Source organism: Candida tropicalis (assembly GCF_000006335.3).
Source record: "Candida tropicalis MYA-3404 genomic scaffold supercont3.4, whole genome shotgun sequence".
Lineage (NCBI taxonomy): Eukaryota > Fungi > Ascomycota > Pichiomycetes > Serinales > Debaryomycetaceae > Candida > Candida tropicalis.
This window is the reverse complement of record NW_003020056.1, coordinates 1,611,080-1,627,215: the sequence shown is the minus strand read 5'-3', so window position 1 is coordinate 1,627,215 and position 16,136 is coordinate 1,611,080. Positions and strand designations below refer to the sequence as shown.

The following is a 16,136-nucleotide window of genomic DNA, read 5'->3' as shown; positions in this document are numbered from 1 at the left end:
TTATCTTTCTTTCAAAATATTCCCCATTTATCTTGCTTCAAATTGTACCATTCTTCTGGTTCTTGCTTTATATATAACTCTGTGACCACATTCTTTACATCTAATGGCATCACTCTTACTTAATGCAAATGAAGCACCACATTGTGCACAGTTATATTTAACTCCAAGAGACTTGTTTTGAACTTGACCTTGAGCTGCGTGTGAGATAGATGATGGGATAGTAAATCCTTCTCTTTGTGGGGAGGCCATGATGATTGGTGAAGTATAGATGGCGAAACAGAACTACTCATCAATTTGATTTTTCTGTTTTTCTTTTTTTTTTTTTTTTTTCTCTCATCGAAATCAACGCTTAGTTAATGGAAGAAGAAAAAAAAAAGAAACAGTAGACAGGATAACAGTAAGAAAAAATCGGTAATTGATCGTGGATCTAAAACTGTTATACTTTTGAACAAAAAGGCTATGATATTAGTATGCTCTCTATAAAAGATACAATATCAAGAATAGGAAGGTCAATACGGCAAGTGGAAAGTTTGACTCAGTCAAGTAATCCTAAGTCACCAATCAAACTGCCTGCAACTAAACCATGCCTCAAAGTTATCCCCAAGACGCACACACAATTATCAAATGAAGGGTTGAACCAACTAAAGCCATTATATACCGATTTTCAACGGAAAGTCTTTCAAGATTTTTTAAAACCACTAAATATTCCAAATTTAAAAACTTTTAGTGAGAAAGTAGATTACAATAACAGGGAAGCAAAGCAAAATTGGCTCCAGAAAACTTCAACAGAACCCCAGGATGTACTAGACACATTTATAAAACACAGATATCAGTTTAAACGATTAATGAAATATCTATTAGCAATAACACCGAGTCATTTAAAGGGAATACTGTATAGTAATGTGCAACAAATTCAGCATATCCTTCAAGAAGAAGAAAAGGTTCAGCTGTCCTTGGAAAGACCAAAAATACCCCACAACACGTTCCATGAAATTCCTCCGCTTCCCAGTCCTCTAACTAAAGAGAGCTTTGAAGAGTACATATTCAAGTTGACTCATTCGAAATATCATTACAAGAATTCGCTGTCATTGCAGTCGGGAATTATTCCCCAGATTTTGCTTCATACACATAAGCTATCGAATGAGAAGTTTAAGCCATTTCGGTCAACAGCCACTTTCAACCATTTGATCAAATATTTTGGCTATGATAAGAATCAAAGTTTGTTTGCTCGAGAATTGTTATTGGTGATGAACAATGATGGTCATGTTGCTGATTTTGGCACAATTAACAATCTTTTATGTGTGGTGAAATTGCATTCACGTATCAGGTCCAATACAAGTTCATACCGATTAGCGTTGAAATATTTAAAATTTGGCCACCAATTGGGTGTACAGGTGAATTTGTCGACGTGGACCAGAATTTACGATATCATCGATAATGTTTATTTGAAGGAACAATTTTTAAACACGCTTCAGGAGAAAGGAATACCTATTCTGAGGTCATTATTACTAAGGATTCTTAAAGACTTTTCCAAGACAACAAAAAACACAAAGGATGTGATTTATTTCATTGAGAATGATTTAGGGATGAAAAATTGGCAGGAAGATGGATTAGTCAGAGGCCAGGTTCTCTACCACCAGGCACTTAACTACGGAGAGGATAGCGCTCAACCATGGTTGAATGAGTTTGATTTTAAGAATTGGTTACAAGGGTTAAAAGAAAATGAAAATTTCAAGGGTGAAAAATCAATCATCATGTTGAAGCAATATTTTGCCAGAGATTTTGAAATTTCAGAAACTCTCCCTACATTCGCTATATTGATACAGCAATTGGTTTCGGAATTTCTGGATATCAGACACTTAAAGCAATTGGTATTTGTTGTACGAAGTTTAATCTATGAGGCCACGAATCAGTTGGGTATCCCTGTTGAAGTAGATAGCTATGGTGACGGAAATTACAGTATTCCGGAGAACTACAAAATCCTTGCACGCAATCTGCAAGACGCATTACCGATGCTACAGGCAAAAATCGAGTTTATTAATAAATTTAGTTATGAGAAATTACCATTACCTTGGGAATGGTTAAGCGATCAAGAAGTGCAACGATGGGAGGCGCTCAAACAAAAATTCAAGATCAGCAATACTGAGTTATTTCCACCGCTTGAGGGAACGAGTCTTATTCCACAAGAAGAGCTAGTGAAAATAATGAACCATATCAAAGCCAAAGGGATAGCCAGTAGAAACAGAAGTAGAGTTGAGATGGTGAAGATGGGATTTGATGGATACACGTTGAATAGAATGAAAGATAGAGGATTGATATAATGTATTTGTAAATAGACTGAGTATACAGAAGGTATTTTATTTTAGTATTTATTTGGCTCGATCACCCATTTCATAACCCGAGATAATGTAAAAACTAATCACAAGTTCTCGATACAGTAGTAGTCATACTTGATTAAGGGAAGTATCGGCTGAAGTTATATGTAGATGGCTATCGAATACTCGGTTTAAATTACTATCAAATGCAAACGGCGGATGAAACTGCGTTATTTTGTGATTTGTAAACACCGAAAGAAGCCAAAATGACACAATAGCAACCAACAAGGAAGAGTCGGATAAACAGTACAAATTGTTTTAGGAAATCAAGTTGCTTTGAAGAGATTGCCTTGTAATGAGGTAAGCAAACAGGATAAAAGAGAAAAATACGCAAAAACCCACAATGGGTAGTGAACTGATTGTATGGCATTATTTTCTTACCTTATTAGGTATTCAAATGAAGGCGAATTAATAAATAATTGATTAATTTCTCGATGCCTTGAATTCGATACAACGCGAGCTAATATAAAACAAGGGAAGAGGGGGGTAAGAATAACAAATGGAAGTTGTTCAAATGGATATAGAATATGAAACGTTATGAGTGTTATTTAGAGTCTTGTCTTCTCCATAAAAATTTTTGGTAAAGTGGGAGAATAAAAATAATAATAATAATTTCAGGGGAATTTAGTACTAAACCTTTAGGAAAATCAAACTCATATCGGGTTTGCTGTTTCACACTAAAATTAGAATCAAGGAAAAATAGAAAAACACCCCTTTTGTAATTAATTTACTGTTCCTAGTATCTTGAATAATAACATCCAATATACAAGATCTGGATTCACTCAAAATAGACATCCCTATTGACTTTTTCACACCGTTAAAACGATTCTCTATGAACTGCAAAGAACAGTTTACATAATCAAATCTGAAAACTGAAAAACACACACACACACAATACTATTATCATGGAATGAATAACACGTGTTGCATATAGAAGATAATTATCCTTGTGTAATGAGTTATGATAGGTTATTACTCTTGAGTCCTTTCTCTTTATAGTGACTATCTACAAAAACCTTTATTCAAACATGTGGTTTAATTAAATCCACAATAAATGTGAGTATACTTTGATGTTTTCTCATAATGAACAATATGCTAGAGGCATTCTCGGGATGCAAGGGAATAACATGATGAGGGCTGAGTAAAGTTGGATTTTTTTTTTTCTTCAATTTTCTATTTATACATTTCATGATATCTGTCGTATAGTGTTTACATTATATAATAGTTACCAAGTAGTCCCTCAATTGAATTGTAAGTTCTTGGTTCAAAAGGAAGTATGTGCAATGTCGGCATACATTTATCATCTGGTACCGCTAAACAATACAGTTGTATCTTACTGTTTCTTAATGATCTCTTTATATGTCTGACTAAAAATAGAAATCAGATGAAGAATAAAAGGTTATTTGGCTGTTTGTTCTATCAACTTAGTTTCTCGATAGCCGCCTCTTCTAACTTAATATCAGAAACAAAGCAATATGGTTGGCCGTTACTGGATGGTTGAACCGGATGCACTAGTTTCTTTTCGTTTGGATAGGGTAAAGAACGTGAAAAGATAGCGATGGATACACAATCGCACAGAGAAGTTACACAAAATATCAGTGATGCATAAAAGGTAAACATCATGATTTCTTTGTGCTATTGATATAAGCAACTAATAATTTAATAGCTAAGGGAGTGATGCAAGATACAGGTTATGGAAATGAGGGAGGTTAGTGTGTTTTCTGATATATATACCGATAAATTACACTCATTTTAGTTTTCATTTTTCTTCTTTATTTATTTCTTCCTTATTTCTTTTTGTTTCCTATTTTATTTTTTTTTTTCTCATCAAATTCCCCCTTAAGGATTTCCGTTCTAATTGGTACCCTTTTTCTTTATATCAAAACGAACTTGGTGTTATCACTTGTTCTTACAACAACCACTCCTTGGTAGAACACTAACCATCAACAACTTCCCATTAGAAACAAGTAATTCACCTTCTATTTTAAGAAAAACCGCAACTTTCCCCCAGTTTATATCCCTACTGAGAAAAGAAACGATAGAAAAAAAAGTTTTATTATTAATTTTTGTCAAAGCCATCCCTATTGTATTTCCGTAGTTCAACAATAAGGGGAGAAATTAGAACAATTATCAATTCCACAAACCTGCTCCTCCATTTACTTTATCTACCCCCTAAGTGCATCAGGCTTGATAATCAATACTCATTGAGGTTCTCGTGAGGCATAAGAAAATTTTATATTTTTTTTTTTGCTATTTCGTTACGATTCAGTGTCTCGTTTCAGAATTTCAGCCAGTGGTGTGTGTTGAAGGGTACTTTTTCAACTGGAACAGAATTTCAGATTTTGGGATAAAATTAGCATATATTACATATCTTATAGTGCAAGAATCCAAGGCAGAGAGAAACATACATCAGATTAGGAATAACTAAAAAAAGAAAGACATTTTTTTTTTTATTATTTATTTTTCTATTTTGCTTTCTTTTTGTTTCTCAGTTGTTGGTTCCTTATTATTGCTTTTTTTTTAATAAAGCTATTTTTCATTTGAATTTTTATTTTTAACTTTTTCACAGTTTTGGATTCTTCGTTGTTGTATTCCACTTTTCCAGCCAATTGTATAACCTATCGATGAACAGCCTACTACTGCATCTGTTGCTCATACTACTAATACCCACGGTGGCTAACGCTTTGTCATTGAATCTATGTTCTAATACAAATTTAGGGGGTGACAAAACCTCAAGTCAATTTATGTCCAATGGGCTTTGTCGAGATACTTGTTCTGACGGAGGATATGCTGTTGCAGTATTGTCTGGCTATGATTGTTATTGTACAAACAACGTCCCCGCTGACACTGTTGACATGTCGAACTGTGAAGTAGGATGTCCAGGGTACAAAGATCAGGAGAATTGTGCAGGTGATGGATCTTATGGGTATTTAGTGATCACCAATCCTTCTGCTACCGTTGGTGCCAGTCCATCCTCTTCTTCTACAAGAACTACTGGTACCACTTCTTCTTCATCGTCATCTAGTAGAAGCTCTTCTACATCATCAAGTTCTACAAGTACTACAACATCATCAAGTTCAACAAGTTCTACTTCCACAAGTACTACGTCCTCTACTTCATCAACTCCATCATCTACGTCATCTTCACCTCCTCCAGACCCTTCAACTACATCTTCACCTCCTCCAGACCCTTCAACTACATCTTCATCATCCAGTAGTACTTCAACCACGTCATCATCATCATCATCATCATCTAGCACCAGTTCATCATCAACTCGTACATCAACCCCTACTACTTTGGTGACAAGAACCACCGAGATCACTCAAACCCACCTGTCTAATAATATTGTCAAAATAACAGAATACTATACAGCAACTATTACTCCATCTCCACCTTCCACCTCAGAATCCCCATCGTCGTCTTCAGAGACAGAAGAAGAGGAAGAACTGTCTTCTGAATCACCACTAATCTCAACTAAGATTGAACCTTCCACGATTTATTCAATTTTGACTATTAACGGTACTCAAACACAAGAGATTAGAACAGTATTTGTTACCAGAACCCCAACACAAGTTGACGACTCAACTGCTTCAGAGACCGATTCAACCACTCGTCATCGTTCACAAGACGCTTCCACAGTTCCAACGGATTCATCAACAAATGCAAATATGTCAGGTGATCCACAGTCTTCAAACAGTGCTGATGGGGGAGATGGTAAAGATCAGAACAAGAGTTCGTTCTTCGATGATACCAGCAAAGTTGCTGGTACATTTTCTGCAGTGGGAATTGTTGTTGTTGGTATTGTTTGCGGTGTTTTATACTGCTGTTGTTGCTTTGGTGGAGGACGTAAAGGTAAGAACGATGATCATGATGGTTTCACTGACGAAGAAAATCAGTATAGTTCTGATGAGTTGTCAATTAATCACGAAAAAGTTGTCTTACCTCGTAGTAAACAATCTTCATTCTCATCCTTGAACAGAAATAATTCAGGCAAGTCATTGTTTGCTTATTTCACTGGTGATAAAAAGAGTGACGATGGAGTTACTAGAAGTTCTTCAAGAAAGAAATTAATGAGTAGAAGAAATAGCACAATCAATGGTCATAATGGACCTGCTGGTGCTCAATCTACTGATGGTGATGGTGGAATTATGTTCCCAATCAATGAACTAGACTCAAGGCTAGATCCAGATACAATGTTTTTAAATCACAACTTTTCCAACAAATCATTTGGGGATGACCATGATTATTCCAGAAAGTTAAAGGTCACTAACCCAGAATAAGTTTCTCCACGCAGAATCATTTAAGTCATTCGTTTGCATTATTTTAATTATTAATCGTCAATTTCAAGTTACTTTAATTCCAATTGGATAGTGAGAAAGGTACTCACTTTATACGTTTCTTTTTTTTTTATACTAATATATATATATTCATTTTTTAATCATACAAAGACATTATTATTTTCTATATCAAAAACAGATGTAATCCTGTACTTTCTTCTATTGAGTATTCGGAGGAAGTTTTGAACGATTCTCATAATGAGGCTGATATTCATAGGCATTTGGCTTCGGTATTGCATTGTTGTTGTTACCGTTATTGTTAGTTGGTTCACCTTCATCTCCACTCGAGTCACTGCTACTATCATCTGAACTGGAGCAATTATGGTCATGATTATGTTCTTCTTCTTCTTCGTCATCAAATGATCTTTGCGGATGGAATATACAACAAATTTTTGTCTTTTTCTTATTCATATGTTCGTTATCAACAGTATCTTCACTCCATCTAACTTTAGGTTTACTCTTTTTCTTTTTCTTGTTCTTAGATTGTTGGGACTCCTTGGATTGCTTATTTATTTCTTCGCCGAGATCTGATGGTTGATTTGACGAAGATGACGATGCAGTCGGTTCAGGGGTTGGTCGTAAACGTAGCACATTGTTCTCCTGAACTATAGTTCTAGATGTTTGATTATTCATTTGTGGGAATATATAGTATTGTTTGCATGACACAGTAATCCTATTCTGCTTTTTTTTTTGTCAGCAAACAAATTAGCAAGTTACAATTCTTAAGGAGTACATAATTCTCTTCTTTTTTTTTTTTGTTCCTCAGGACACGATTTTTCTCCAGATTAGTACAACACAACCATTTCAATGGTAACCTATCTGTAAATCAAAGAATGATGTTTTATTTGAAGATGTTGTTGCAGCATCAGGTTTAGATGTGAATACAACAGATAGAATGCGCACAAACTACTATTACAATGTGTTTAGCGTTGTACTCAGAAATGCTATTCATACAGGGGGGTATCAAACAACCCTTCAGAAGCTAATTATATCACGTTTTTCAACATCTTTAATAGAAACCTAATTAACGTTCAATAATTCAATTTAAAATTAACGTTTTCCTTCTATTGAAATACATAAATCAATAAAAGATTCAAGAAATCACCATTTTTGACAGCCGTCACAAAGCATAAATGTCTGAGCTTTTGTAAAATTCTCCTCAGAGGTCAACCGCCAGGTATTTATTTTCTTTCTTATTTCAGAGGAGGTGGGCGTATATTATTCTGCGAAATAATGCAAGATTATGTTTATTACAAAAAACCAGATATCACGGGATTTTGATATGAGATATGAGAGTCTATTTGTGGCCATCTCCTACATGAGTTTGTAAACCGCAATTCTAGAATAAATAATCCTCTGCCTCACCCCGCAAATAAGAAATGGTGGAGTAAATCTCATTTGTAAGATTAGTAATGTTTAGCCTTAATGAATCAGATCCAAGAACGTAATTGTTCCAAAGTTAATGCTTGAACAATTATTATAGCTAAGAAAAAGTGTGCATAAGAATAAAGACAAAAAAAAAAAAAGATAAAAGTAAATCAAGCAACCGAAAATAATAACTATTCTTGTAACTGAGAGAGAGCGTGTTAGAGAGATGTACGATGATATCAAGTACGATCGGGTTGGATCTCTATGAAAATGTGAACAAAAATTGATAATCCTTCGCAATTCATTTTCAGTGGGTTTTGTGGCTGCGTACCATCAGGGTAATGTCGGAATTACATATATAAACCAACCGCATGGTGATCGACAAAAGGGTAGCATATTTATAAAATACAGGAATCCTCTTGTATAACCTAACTTCCCACATGTAATTACCTTAAACCTAAAGGGGCCAAGACATTGATTGTATTCATTCCATCCATCCCCTCCTTGTCATTTCCCCTAATTCAAGGTATTGAAAAGGAAAACGTCTTGGGGATTCTTTATTTCAATCTTTGAATATATTTCAAAGAGTTTCATTTCGATATTCAAAGTAAAAGTAATCATGTGAAGATCATCGAATAAAACAGAAAATCTGGACAACGCTTTAAATTTGGGGGAGGTGTAATAAAATTCATGTTATCAGTTACATCACAACACGTAAACTGCCATGTCCACCCATACACACACACACAAAAAAAAAAAAAAATGCACCACCACCGTTAGGCACGATAGATCCAACAAATCAAAGATCTAACCAAAGGAAAGTGGGATTTTTCTTCTAGTATTTCAACACTTGCGATAAGTGCACCCAATTACAAGACACTGTACTATAGAGACAAAAGAAAACATACGATACCGTCATACTCTTTGACAGGTACATTAAAACCTTATTCATTCATCTCAAGAAAATATACTAAAACTTGTTTGATAACAACAACAAGAATAACGATTGTTCTCTCTGTCTCTCAATATCTTCCCCCCTTTTTATATTATTATTACCAGAGGCGCAGGGTTGATTAGTCTAATGAAGTGTAACATTTGATTCATTGACTTCTGTCTCCTTCGCTTTATCCTAAACAGTCATCTTACGTAATCCTATGTCGGATTCTTGGCGCTAAGAAAAATAGATAATCTCTTTTTTTTCATTTTAAGGAATGAATTTCTCTATGGCAAAAGACCATGTGACCGAGTCGTGTACACGTGGAAGGAAAATCGGGTTGCAACTTTTTTTTCTTGGTTTTTTTTTCTGAATGAGTGCGCCTAGTGGTCGTGTCTGTGGTCATCATTTAGCTTTTAATCACTAGTTTTTTTTTAAAAAAAAAAAATTCTTGGCAAACTTGAGCAGAATGAAACGAAAACGACAAAATAAAAAGAAACAATATTTTATTGATATAATTTTAGAGTAACAAGTGTGGGTGAATTGTTGTCAATAAAAATTTAGTAGTTAAAATCAAGTGCATTTTTATATATAAATGTAAGTTGAATTTCCTTGAGTCGTTTTTTTTTTTTTTTCTTCAATTTTTTATTTATCTCTTGAATTTTTTATTGCTTTGCAAAATCGAGCAATTTTTTTTTTACAACACACACACACACAAGCGAAAACGATCTCCTTTTTTTTTTATATATATTCATATAAAATCACGACGCACTGTTAGAGAAAGGAAAAAAAAAAAGCAACAATCTTATCCATCCCCTAATTTTTTTTTTTTTTTGTTTAAAGCTTGAAAGAGAATTTGTATAATTAAACTCAATAACTATGAACTATAACATCCATCCAGTCAGTTATTTAAACGCTGACAATCAGCAACAAAAGCCACAAGATCAACAACAACAACAACAACAGCAACCAGTTTCAAAGAAATCACCATCTTCAGATATTGAACTTGATAATGCAACTTCACCTTCGTCGTTCACTTCTTCTCATTCACCACATATCGCAGCTGCAGGAAATAGTCCTCACTCATCATTTACTTCCCAATCAACTGCTAATTCACCAATTCAAGATTCAAAGCAAGCATTGGCAAAACCTTCTACTGCAACCACAGTAAATGAAAACAAACCTGTTCAACTTGTACCTGCTGCCACCAATATTTCTCAGCAACAAGTTGGATCTCAATTTAATGCTAATTCCGGTGTTGTTCCAGTTTCCTCATACCCACAAGCAACTGTGCCACTGCAACAATTACCAACTCAATTGCACCCAAATCTCAATCAAGCATACAATAACCAACCATCTTTCTACCTACATCAACCATCATACTTGTATTCTCACCAACAACAGCAACAACAATTACATCCAGAATACGCCCAACCACAACAACAATACACCAATGAACATGTTGCCCAAGGTTACTACAACACAAACAACAACCAAAACAATTTGAATACAAACAAAGCTCCGCCATACATTAATGGAACCAAACCACCAAAGAAGACTTATAAGAAGATTAGAGAAGAAGATTTGAGAGGACCTTTCAAGTGTTTATGGGGTAACTGTAGCATTATTTTTGAAACTCCTGAATTGTTGTATGACCATTTGTGTGATGACCATGTTGGTAGAAAATCATCAAATAACTTGTCCTTGACTTGTTTCTGGGAAAATTGTGGTACTACTACTGTCAAGAGGGATCATATTACTTCGCACTTGAGAGTCCATGTTCCTTTGAAGCCATTCCATTGTGACTTGTGTCCAAAATCCTTCAAAAGACCACAAGATTTGAAGAAGCATTCTAAGATTCATGCTGACGACCATCCAAAGAAATTGAAGAAGGCACAAAGACAATTGTTGAAACAACAACAAAAGGAAGAGAAACAAAGACAAAGATTGGCTAGCAAGAAAGGCAATGGTGTTCCTACTGCTAGTGACTTGCAATTGAATTATTATGCAGGAAACCCTGTTGATGGTATGAGTTATGATGAAGCTTCCAGAAAGAGAAGATTGGATAGCAACTCCCAACACAATATGTATGTTGTCAACAGTATCTTGAATGATTTCAATTTCCAACCAGTTTCCTCTGTTCCTTCACAACAACAACAACAACAGCAAGCACATATCCATACTGCTGTTGGTACTGCAGGTTCTGCTGAATACGCTACTAAGAGAATGAAGGCCAGCAGTGAGTACAATATTGATGTTTTCAACAAGTTGAGCCACTTGGATGATCACTTTCATCATCAACACCACCAACCAGCTTCTGCACAAACTACTACTGCAGCTCCGGTTGCACAACAAGCTCCACAACAAGCTTATGGTGGTAATATTTATGAAGCTGAAAAATTCTTCAACTCATTATCCAACTCCATTGACATGCAATATCAAAACATGTCTAGTCAATACCATCAACAACACAATGCTTCTACTTCTTCTACTTCTCCATACATTCAACAGAAACCAGTTCAACAACCAAGTAGCCTGTTGTATCCATCCTTGCCTACCATTAACAATACTTCCTACACTACAAGTATAGCTAATAAAGAAGGTATGGTAAACAACCACAGCAGTTACTTGCCATCATATCCACAAATCAATAGACCATTAACATACAACGGTCTTCAAACTGCTGCTTCATCTCAACAACCTGCAAGTGCGTTAGAATTCAACGGTATTTCTACTTATCAAAAATCCGCCCAACCAGATAGCAGTGACGACGAGGAAGAAGAAGAAGAAGAAGAAGAAGAAGACGATTACACTTCTGAAGAAGAATTTGACAGTGAAGTTTCTTCAGAAGAAGATGAACTTGATAATTTGTTTGACAAGTTGGATATTCAAGATGATGATGATGAAGAAGAAGAAATTATCATTGATGGTTTCAATTTGAAAGAAGTTGCTAGACAAAGAGATATGATCAAGTCTGTTCTTGCATACTTGAGAAAACAAATTGAAGAGCAAGATAAGAAGACTGTTGAAGTCAATGAAGAATCCACAAAGTTATACCCAACAATAACAGCTTTTTAGAATTTTTTTTTTTTATATTTTAGGTCCGGTTTGAGTTTATTTAATTTATTCGTTTTTTTAATTGTTTTATATTCGTAATATTTTTTTTTCATATGTAGGCTGAATTTAGAGAATTTTTCTTTTTGGACAAACATGTTTCGATTGACATGTGGAAAAGTGTAGTATTTACAAGGTTTTATTTATCATTCCTCCACCTAAAACTTGATTGCCATTATATAAAATCCCTCCTTGACCAGGAGCTAAAGCTCTTGCTGGTTTCTCTAACTCTATGATTAACTTGTCCCCTTTGTTTTTAATCACTTTGACTGGAACTGGTGTGGTTAATGAATGATACTGAAATTGTACATTATCCATAGCTAACACCTTCTCTTTAGGTTGAATCCATTCCAAGTCCGTGATTTCAACAACTTGTTTAAATAGTTTCGGGTTATCGGTTCCTTTGACGATTACTAATTGATTCTTTTCGATATTTTTTTCACTTACAAACCACACACCCTGATATTTTGGATCTCCTTGTGGCATTGAAACCGTTGATCTTTGTCCTATAGTAGCATGCCATAAACCCTTGTGTTTTCCCCACACCGTGCCGTCTTCAGTAACGATATCACCTGGATTTGCTGGGATGTATTCGTTCAAAAAGTCTCTAAAATTAGATTGATTAGGATTAACAAAACACAAACCTTGGGAATCTGGTTTTGAAGCCGTATGGAGATTAAATTTTTTGGCCAATTCACGAATCTCCGGTTTGGTGTAATGACCAATAGGTAAAATTGTCTTTGATAGAATTGAGGCTGGAATGGAGGACAAGTAATAACTTTGATCTTTACGACTGCTTAAACCTCTTAGTAAATGATACTCACCAGTTGCGTTATGTTTCATGACTCGTGCATAATGACCAGTGACCAACCACCACTTCTTGCCATGGTATTTCTGTTCCAAATATTCAGCTAATTTCCCAAACTTTACATACTTGTTGCAACCAATATCGGGATTAGGAGTTAGTCCCCTTTCGTATTTTTCAATCATAGGTAAGAAAACATCATTCCAGTATTCATGTTCAAAATTAACTCGTTCACAGTCGATATTCAAATCTTGACATACTTTTTGCACATCTCTCCAATCTCTCTCAGTACATGTAGCATTTTGAGACCAATTTGCCATGTATATACCATGAACATTTTTGTAATTTTGAAAAAGTGCTGCACAAACTGAAGAATCAACTCCTGATGACATGGCCACAATTATATGATCTTCGGGACCAGGTGTTGGTTGTATATAGCTATTTTCTGGGAGCTCATTTATTGGTTCTTTCGATGGCTGATATGATTTGCGAGTAGGGTAATACGGTGAAGGAACAGTCGAATATGAACGATACGACACATTTGGTAACTTCACTAATGACACACAAGTACGTAATGGTCGTAGTAGTCTAAGTATTCTAGTCATAAATAGTTTATGTGATAATGGTGTTTGCAAGATGTGATTGAAAGATTTTTTTTTTTCTTCTTCTTCTTCTTCTTCTTCCGGGTTTTTTCAATGCTACGGTGGTGATTTAGAGTTGGTCCACAACAATTTTATGGACAATAGAAGTTCTTTTGTTCTTGTAGATGAACTGGTGTGTTGATTAGTCATATGATTGGTGTGTATATTGCTAATTTGTTTCCTCGACTAGCTTGAAGTTTTACATCGTAGCCAATCGTCCAAATCGCATAAACTGTTCGACTTTACAATGCCCAAAGATCGGGATCTACTCCAAAGATTTGCTCCGCAATTTTCTAATAAAGTTTCGGAACGAATTTTCTCTGTTTTTTTTTTTTCAACTTCCCCTATAAATTTCTTAATATTTGAGGTGAATTTTTTTTTTCTTTTTCCTTTTGTTGGATTCTCCAATTTAGTATTTACCAGATCATAATGTCATTGAAATACCTTGATACAGCTAGAAAGATCCTTTGTATTGGTCGTAACTATGCGGCACATATTAAAGAATTAAACAATGCTACTCCACAACAACCATTCTTTTTTTTGAAACCTTCGTCATCAGTGTTGAAACCAAATGCTGGTCCATTTTTGGTTCCAAAAGGAGTTGTTGTTCATCATGAAGTTGAATTGGCCTTCACTTTAAACAAGGATTTGAAAAACTTACCTGCTACTTTTAGTCCTGAAGAAGCATTGGAAAGCATTGAAGGTTATGCTTTGACAATTGATATGACTGCTAGAAATGTTCAAGACGAAGCTAAAAAGAAAGGATTACCTTGGTCAATTGGTAAAGGTTTCGATACTTTCTTACCAGTTTCCAATTTCATTCCAAAGGAAAAGATCCCTGATCCCTATAATGTTGAGTTGGTTTTGAAAATCAATGGAGAAGTTAAACAACAGGACAAAACCAATTTGATGTTGTTCCCAATCCATAAAATCTTGAGTCATATGTCATCAATAATGACTTTGGAAAAGGGTGATTTGATTTTAACCGGTACCCCGAAGGGAGTTGGTCCAATCAACCCTGGTGATAAGATTGAAGCTTATTTATTGGTTGATGGTAAAGTGATTGAAGAGATTAAACTTGATGCGGAACAAAAACCTGGTCCATATGAATATAAACAAACTTAAAATAAAAAATTATTCTATATAAATATTCCATCTTTAGGCGGTTGGTATTGTCTTAGTATGATATTTGCCTCACTCATTACCTTGTGACTTTGAATATCCATCGAATAGCTTTGTGCATAGACAACTTCTTTAATACCACTTTGGACAATTTTAATGGAACATGTCAAACATGGACAAGTATTACAGTATAAAACACTTTCACCTCTAATTCTATCTCTACCGGCTTCTAATAATGCATTTTCTTCAGCATGCAAACAAAGACACGTCGACAACGATGCTCCACTTCCTTGACCTTTATTACAACGTGAACAACCACCATCATTACAGTTAGTCAAATGACGCGGGGTTCCATTATATCCCGTTGCAATAACCCTATTTTCTCTAACAATCACACACCCAACTCTTCTCTTCATACAATTTGATCTCAAAGCAGCCAAATCAGCTAGACGCATAAAATACGAATCCCAAGTTGGTCTTAATCTAGTTGCAGAAACCAAGTTCAATTCCGATAATTTAATGAACAAATCCTTGATTGAACTGGATGTATTGATAATCTTGACTTGTGCCTGATTATTGATTTCAATCAATGGATTCTCGACATTAAACAACAATTCGTCGTTCTTTTCCACAAATTCATCTAACGTTAAGTGATTTTTTGCCTTAGATCTTTTGTATCTTAAAGCTAATGGCGCATCAATGGAAATATGCAAGAAAAATGGTCGCTTTTGTAAAGTCTTCAACATGGTCATGTCTTTAATATGTGAAATAACAAAATGGTCTTTCCAATTAACAGTAACATAACTATCCAATTCATTTAAATTATCAAATGTTCGAAAAACTTCCATGTTTGAACTATTATCTATTGATAACTGGTTGAGTTGATGAGGTATTTCTTCTTCTTCATCAGGAGTGGAGTTATCAGACTCGTCATCTTCTTCGTGTTTAAATGATATTAGTTTGAATCCCTGAAAGGTCAAGTATCTTGCAACTTCAGTTTTACCAGCACTTAAAGTACCCGAAATACCAATTAACATTGTTGTAGGTGATTATACAATGTAGTGAAGTGAAAAAAAAAAAGAAACGAAAAAAAAAGCAAAAAAAAAAAAGTTGTAAAGAATTCAATAGACGCGTATCAACTAGTCTTGTTCGTTTAATGGAAATGAACCTACGAGTAAATATCAACTGTTGAGAATCAATGTTCAATATATTATGGAAGTATGGATTATACTGATTTGTTGAACACAGCATTTCTAGGAATTGCATACTAAGAGTATCTTAAATTCGTGAACTTGTATTTTGGAACTTATTTAGACTTTAATCCAACCACATAAATAAATCCAGACGTAACAGCTCAGCCATCGACTGTTTATTGATTTAATCGTACTATACGATTGTCAATATCTCCATAATATCTTCATACCTCCATCATGTTCAACT

General features: G+C 34.8%; 8 protein-coding genes across 8 annotated transcripts; 4 read left to right on the top strand and 4 right to left on the bottom strand. All coding sequences in view use genetic code 12, as the record gives it.

The window, feature by feature from the left end:
• Positions 1 to 27: 27 nt before the first annotated feature.
• Positions 28 to 249, bottom strand: RPC10 (DNA-directed RNA polymerase core subunit; the record flags this gene model as incomplete). The annotated part of the gene is made up of 1 exon (XM_002549371.1): positions 28 to 249. The coding sequence occupies one exon, from the start codon at positions 247 to 249 to the stop codon at positions 28 to 30; it is 222 nt and encodes a 73-aa protein (XP_002549417.1).
• A 221-nt stretch (positions 250 to 470) lies between these two features.
• CTRG_03713 (uncharacterized protein) lies at positions 471 to 2,321 on the top strand (the record flags this gene model as incomplete). Its single annotated transcript, XM_002549370.1, has 1 exon — positions 471 to 2,321. The coding sequence occupies one exon, from the start codon at positions 471 to 473 to the stop codon at positions 2,319 to 2,321; it is 1,851 nt and encodes a 616-aa protein (XP_002549416.1).
• Positions 2,322 to 4,999: 2,678 nt separating this feature from the next.
• Positions 5,000 to 6,655, top strand: WSC4 (Wsc4p; the record flags this gene model as incomplete). Its single annotated transcript, XM_002549369.1, has 1 exon — positions 5,000 to 6,655. One exon carries the CDS (start codon positions 5,000 to 5,002, stop codon positions 6,653 to 6,655), a length of 1,656 nt encoding a protein of 551 aa, XP_002549415.1.
• A 216-nt stretch (positions 6,656 to 6,871) lies between these two features.
• On the bottom strand, positions 6,872 to 7,345 carry CTRG_03711 (type 1 protein phosphatase-activating protein YPI1; the record flags this gene model as incomplete). Its single annotated transcript, XM_002549368.1, has 1 exon — positions 6,872 to 7,345. One exon carries the CDS (start codon positions 7,343 to 7,345, stop codon positions 6,872 to 6,874), a length of 474 nt encoding a protein of 157 aa, XP_002549414.1.
• A 2,548-nt stretch (positions 7,346 to 9,893) lies between these two features.
• Positions 9,894 to 12,092, top strand: RIM101 (alkaline-responsive transcriptional regulator; the record flags this gene model as incomplete). Its single annotated transcript, XM_002549367.1, has 1 exon — positions 9,894 to 12,092. One exon carries the CDS (start codon positions 9,894 to 9,896, stop codon positions 12,090 to 12,092), a length of 2,199 nt encoding a protein of 732 aa, XP_002549413.1.
• A 165-nt stretch (positions 12,093 to 12,257) lies between these two features.
• CTRG_03709 (tRNA-5-taurinomethyluridine 2-sulfurtransferase) lies at positions 12,258 to 13,538 on the bottom strand (the record flags this gene model as incomplete). The annotated part of the gene is made up of 1 exon (XM_002549366.1): positions 12,258 to 13,538. The coding sequence occupies one exon, from the start codon at positions 13,536 to 13,538 to the stop codon at positions 12,258 to 12,260; it is 1,281 nt and encodes a 426-aa protein (XP_002549412.1).
• Positions 13,539 to 14,003: 465 nt separating this feature from the next.
• On the top strand, positions 14,004 to 14,699 carry CTRG_03708 (uncharacterized protein; the record flags this gene model as incomplete). The annotated part of the gene is made up of 1 exon (XM_002549365.1): positions 14,004 to 14,699. One exon carries the CDS (start codon positions 14,004 to 14,006, stop codon positions 14,697 to 14,699), a length of 696 nt encoding a protein of 231 aa, XP_002549411.1.
• A 14-nt stretch (positions 14,700 to 14,713) lies between these two features.
• CTRG_03707 (deoxycytidine monophosphate deaminase) lies at positions 14,714 to 15,733 on the bottom strand (the record flags this gene model as incomplete). The annotated part of the gene is made up of 1 exon (XM_002549364.1): positions 14,714 to 15,733. The coding sequence occupies one exon, from the start codon at positions 15,731 to 15,733 to the stop codon at positions 14,714 to 14,716; it is 1,020 nt and encodes a 339-aa protein (XP_002549410.1).
• Between the last annotated feature and the right edge of the window lie 403 nt (positions 15,734 to 16,136).